The sequence below is a fragment of the Lactuca saligna genome, chromosome 4 (assembly GCF_052625555.1).
Source record: "Lactuca saligna cultivar CGN05327 chromosome 4, ASM5262555v1, whole genome shotgun sequence".
NCBI classification, from domain to species: Eukaryota; Viridiplantae; Streptophyta; class Magnoliopsida; order Asterales; family Asteraceae; genus Lactuca; species Lactuca saligna.
The window spans coordinates 189,816,933-189,822,111 of record NC_136420.1 but is presented as its reverse complement, the minus strand read 5'-3'; the positions used below and the strand labels follow the sequence as shown (position 1 = coordinate 189,822,111).

At 31.1% G+C, this 5,179-nt stretch overlaps 1 protein-coding gene across 1 annotated transcript; it reads right to left on the bottom strand.

The window, feature by feature from the left end:
* Nucleotides 1-2,395: 2,395 nt before the first annotated feature.
* Nucleotides 2,396-4,917, bottom strand: LOC145043184 (protein WALLS ARE THIN 1-like). Its single transcript, XM_078991754.1, has 6 exons — nucleotides 4,596-4,917; nucleotides 4,438-4,500; nucleotides 4,223-4,339; nucleotides 3,709-4,123; nucleotides 2,991-3,142; nucleotides 2,396-2,880 (listed from the first exon to the last, which is right to left on the bottom strand). The coding sequence occupies exons 1-6, from the start codon at nucleotides 4,832-4,834 to the stop codon at nucleotides 2,715-2,717; spliced, it is 1,152 nt and encodes a 383-aa protein (XP_078847880.1). The 5' UTR covers nucleotides 4,835-4,917; the 3' UTR covers nucleotides 2,396-2,714.
* Between the last annotated feature and the right edge of the window lie 262 nt (nucleotides 4,918-5,179).

Sequence of the window (5,179 nt, the reverse complement as noted above, 5' to 3'; positions counted from 1 at the left end):
ATATGAGAAAAGTGAATATACCCTTAAGGGTATATAAGCTTAGGTACCCTAACTTATCATACTACGTTATTTTATATCATATATATATATATATATATATATATATATATATATATATATATATATATATATATATATATATATAGATTGTAATTGTCCAATATTCTTATAATTCAATTTCTAACATGATTTACTTTCAATATTTTTATAAATTTCACATTTATCTTCTTTTTACATAAATTTCTTTTCAATTGTAATATATATAGACTAGTAGATATTCGGTAAAAATATGTCATGTAAGAGTAAGATCATAGTGAAATTTCGAAAATCTCGAAAGTAAATCAAATTAGGGGTTGAAGTTTATGAACATTATAATAAATATATCACAGAAAATGACGTATTAAGGTGGGTTTGGGTACCTAAGCTTATATACCCTTAAGGGTATATTCACTTCTCTCTCTCTCTCTCTCTCTATATATATATATATATATATATATATATATATATATATATATATATATATATATATATATATATATATATATATATATATATATATATATATATATATATATATGGGAAAAGTGAATATACCCTTAAGGGTATATAAGCTTAGGTACCCAAACTCACCACACTACATCATTTTGTATCATATATAGAAATTGTAATTGTCCAATGTTCTTATAATTCAACTTCTAAATTGAATTACTTCAAAGATTTTTATAAATTTTATATTTATCTTCCTCTTACATAATTGTCATTTTCAACAATAATATATATAGCCTAGTAAGTGTTCGATAAAAAGATGTGATGTAAAAAGCAGATAATAGTGAAAATTTAAAAATATTGAATATAAATCAAGTTAACGATTGAAGTTTAACAATATTATATTATAATGAATATATCAATCAAAACGATGTATTATTATGAGTTTGAGTACCTAAGCTTATATACCCTTAAGGGTATATTAACTTTTCCCTATATATATATATATATATATATATATATATATATATATATATATATATATATATATATATATATATCTTTACTACTTATAAAAGAAATCTAACTATTTCTATAAATAGATTGAATATAATAATATTATTTTTTTAAGACGTCCAAACTATTAAGCTTGAAGTATAACTCATTTATAATATAATAATATTAAAACTTTAACCCTATCATTTATCTAGTTAAAAATCTGGTATCAAATTAATAGAAGAATTCATTTGCAAATTGAACCTGTCAATCTCAACACTTTAGCCATTTGAAGCGGTCAATATCAACAATTTATAGAGGATCTCTTATCTCACATTGGTAACAAGCCATCTCATAATATCTATCTTCGTAATCCCTTCAAAGTAAGAAATACACGCACACTCTCTCGAAGAACCCTAACCAGTAACCAAGACAGTATAACCACCACCACCACAGCCGCTCTGCCTCCTTCCGCCTTCAACTAACCACTATCACGACTACTGCCCTTCCTCTCACCCACGACATGAACTTTCTTTTGGAACATAACAATTTTTTTAAAAAAAAAAATATCGTTGAAAGAAGCTATTTGTCACCGCCGCTGTGCGCGGGTAACGGCTAGTATATATATATATATATATATATATATATATATATATATATATATATATATATATATATATATATATATATATATATGGGTAAAGTGAATATACCTAACAACCTTATATAAGCTTAGGTACCTAACCACATCATACTACGTAATTTTGTATCATATTTGCATTGTAATCACCTAAAGTTCTTAAAATTCAACCGCATAACCTGATTGTTTTCAAAATCTTTGGACTTTCACCATTATCATCCTTCAAATGACGTCTTTCTATCGGAGACCCCCTGGTGGGCTTCATATACTATCGTTACAAATCAAATGGTGTAGGAAGAATATAATGGTGAATATCTGAAAATCTTGGAAGTAAATCAAGTTAAGAGTTGAACTTTAAGAACCTTAGACGATTGCAATGGAAATATAATGCAAAATAATGTAGTATAATGTGGTTAGGTACCTAAGCTTATATAAGGTTGTTAGGTATATTCACTTTACCCTATATATATATATATATATATATATATATATATATATATATATATATATATATATATATATATATATATATATATATATAATTTTAAAATTTATAAAGATATAAAAGTAATATTTAAAATTAGGATATAGAGGTAAATTCTTCCATTTTTAAATTACCTTGTTTCGCTGAGATGGACGATTTCTATATTTGGACAAAAGCCCACGATTTTAAATCCTTTCTTTTTTTTAACAGAACAGGGGATTGGAATGAATTTCGATTTTAAATCTTTCCATGTTCCAAGAAACCTTATAACCCAAACACCCTTTACGATATCATCAAAAAAAGATATTTATGCATTTCCTCATTTCCTTCATAAAAACGCTAAGATTACCTAAAAATAAATCACCTTAAAACACACAATCAATCAAAACGGGTACATAATACAAATTTAAATACACAACACAAAAGACTAATATTGAATTACCAAAACACCATTAAATAATAGATATAGAGAAAGTGATCATCGAATATAATCATCACATCTTGGACTTTTCTGAAGGATTTTGTAAAACGCACCACACTTTGCTTTTCCCCTTTAACATAATAGAGACATAATACTTTCCATTTGCAAAAAGGTTAGGCTTATGTTGGTCAAACATTTTGGTTTGACTGAGACAGCAAAGGCTGGACAATAGATGATTTGGTCTGGCTTGTTATACCATGGGGCTGCTTTTCATATAACATAAACTTCCTCTCTTCATTCTTTCCCCACAACACCAAGTACAATCCTGTTATGATCAATACTGCCCCTATAATCCTGCATCATCAACATCATACATTTTGTATATGTTTTTAGAGATTTCATTAATGAAATATATATAACTTTTTATTAACATCAATAATAATTTAGTAATTTTTATAATATACCCTCCCAAATAGAACTCTTCTCCTAAAGCAACCGAAGCCATTAGAGCTACAACAAGAGTCTGAACCGGTTGATACAAGGCAACGAAAACGGGTCCACCTTTGTCGATGCACCATATTTGTATTGCAAATGCTATGCCAGATGCAACCACACCCTACAGTTATAATTTTGTTTTAATCTCAATATCGGTATAAGTAACTAAAATGAATTAAGTGTTAGTCTGACTAAAATGAATTTAGTTCCTTTATATTTTGACAAAGAACTTGAAAAGAAAAACAAAACTAAAAACAAGTTAAAAACTAGAACTATCAAAATATCATCGTAAATTGTTTTATTCAAACCACATCTTAAAAAAATAAAATTAAAATTACGCTCGAACATTTAAATATGACATCTAGTTAGTAAAAATGTTAAAAAACGGGTATCCAAAAATTTGGATATGTGAGTTTATGTTATCCGAGAAAAGTGAGTGAGTTTTTGATATCGTAATACCAAAAATTAATATCAAAATTTCTAGATATCCTTACAACTTGAGAATAAAAATCTATATAATATATTAATTATTTCTAAAATAAAAGCAAAATATTAATGGTTCAATCAAAATTTTTTTGGCACATTCGAAATTTTGTGTATGCCCCACCTATTTTATCAAGATTTTGGTTATTTTTTTGAGTTTAAAAAATGTTTACTTTTTTCAATACAACTAAGAGATCCACTTACGGCATAAAAAACGCTAAAGAGCTCCGACCCGGTATGAATGGCCCAAGCATTCAAGTCTCTCTCCATAAACGCAGCTAAAACTAGAAACTGTAGTATTCCGAAGAAACATTGGTAAGAAGTGAAGGAAAGCCTCGCCGGATAATTTTTCAACACCGGAGCCTGCAACACCAGCCACCCTGACCACGACAAACAATGTCCGATCAAAAACAAGCACCCCAGCGTCCAGCTCTTCCCGTTGGCGTCTCCCAGCGACTGCAACACCGGCGACATCTCTCTCACCTTGTTTAGCGATGGCGATGGGCTGTATATCGTTGGTCCTTTGTAAAGCGTGATTACAGAAGCTCCGGCGATGCAGAATAGGGTTCCGACCACTTTCGATATTCCGTCTTTCCTGTCCAGTCTCACTTTCTCTATCCTAAAATTACACAGTTGTAACGTTTGTATAAGATTTCATGAGATATTTATGAATATGTATTTATGCATGGCATGAGTGATGATGAGCTAGAGAACTTGCCGGAGAACCGCCGCCATGAGGAAGGTGATTGCAGGAACGGAGTTTTGAATGGCGGAGGCGAACGTCGGAGAGGTGTTATCCAAACCCAACAAATAGAAACCTTGGTTTGCAGTAATCCTATGCATGCGTAACACAAAATCAAGTTAAGTTAAGTTAGAAAGACGCATAATTGAAAAGTTTTATCCAATTTCAATGGATTCAAAGTAAAATCATACCCGACGATTGCAAGGAGGAAGAACTGGGTAAGAAAATTGAGATTAATCGGTGGGCGCTCCTTCCTGTTCGCAACAAAGATTTAAAGTTACTATAATTTTTAGAATTTAATATTCGGAGTAAAAATATTGCGACATCATATTTGAAGTTTTTGACTAACTTTTCAAGAAAATAAGCGAAAGGGAGGAGGAGAACGAAGGCAAGGATGTTTCGGTAGACAGGGAAGACGATCTTGGAAATGCCCATATTAAGAGCAGCTCGAGAGACGACATGAAAACCGGCGTATCCAAACTGCAATGCCAGCATGGCAATATGTAATTGCACTCTCTCCGGAAACCATCCCTTTATTCTTTGGGTGGTGGTGGTGGCGCCACCACTACTGCCGCCGACGTCTGCCATTGATAAGAGTGATATAGAACACTCTTGGGGATCAAAGATGGAGGAATGGAGCAAGTAGTGGTGAGGAGAGTAAGTGTTATAGAAGGTGAAGGGGAGATATATATACCACTTTCTTCGGTCCTATTCCTCGGATGTACATGAATATGAAATTATGAATATAACGATGAGTATAATTCTAAACATGTATACGTAATTTTTAGATGAATACGAAAAAGGGTGTATATTATAATTTTTTAAGGAAAAGAAAGAGTAATTAATGAGGTTATGAGGTCTGGTTTGGGGGCATGCGGTGCGATTAATGATGAAAGCATAGCGCACGAGGGGGTGGAGCCGATCCAGCCGGAG

Coding starts and splice junctions, on each gene's coding strand:
- LOC145043184 (XM_078991754.1), bottom strand. CDS start 4,834: ATGGCAGACGTCGGCGGCAGTAGTGGTGGCGCCACCACCACCACCCAA. Junction 4,124..4,222: donor CTCATGGCGGCGGTTCTCCG/GCAAGTTCTCTA, acceptor GTGTAATTTTAG/GATAGAGAAAGTGAGACTGG. Junction 3,143..3,708: donor TCTTTAGCGTTTTTTATGCC/GTAAGTGGATCT, acceptor TTATAACTGTAG/GGTGTGGTTGCATCTGGCAT.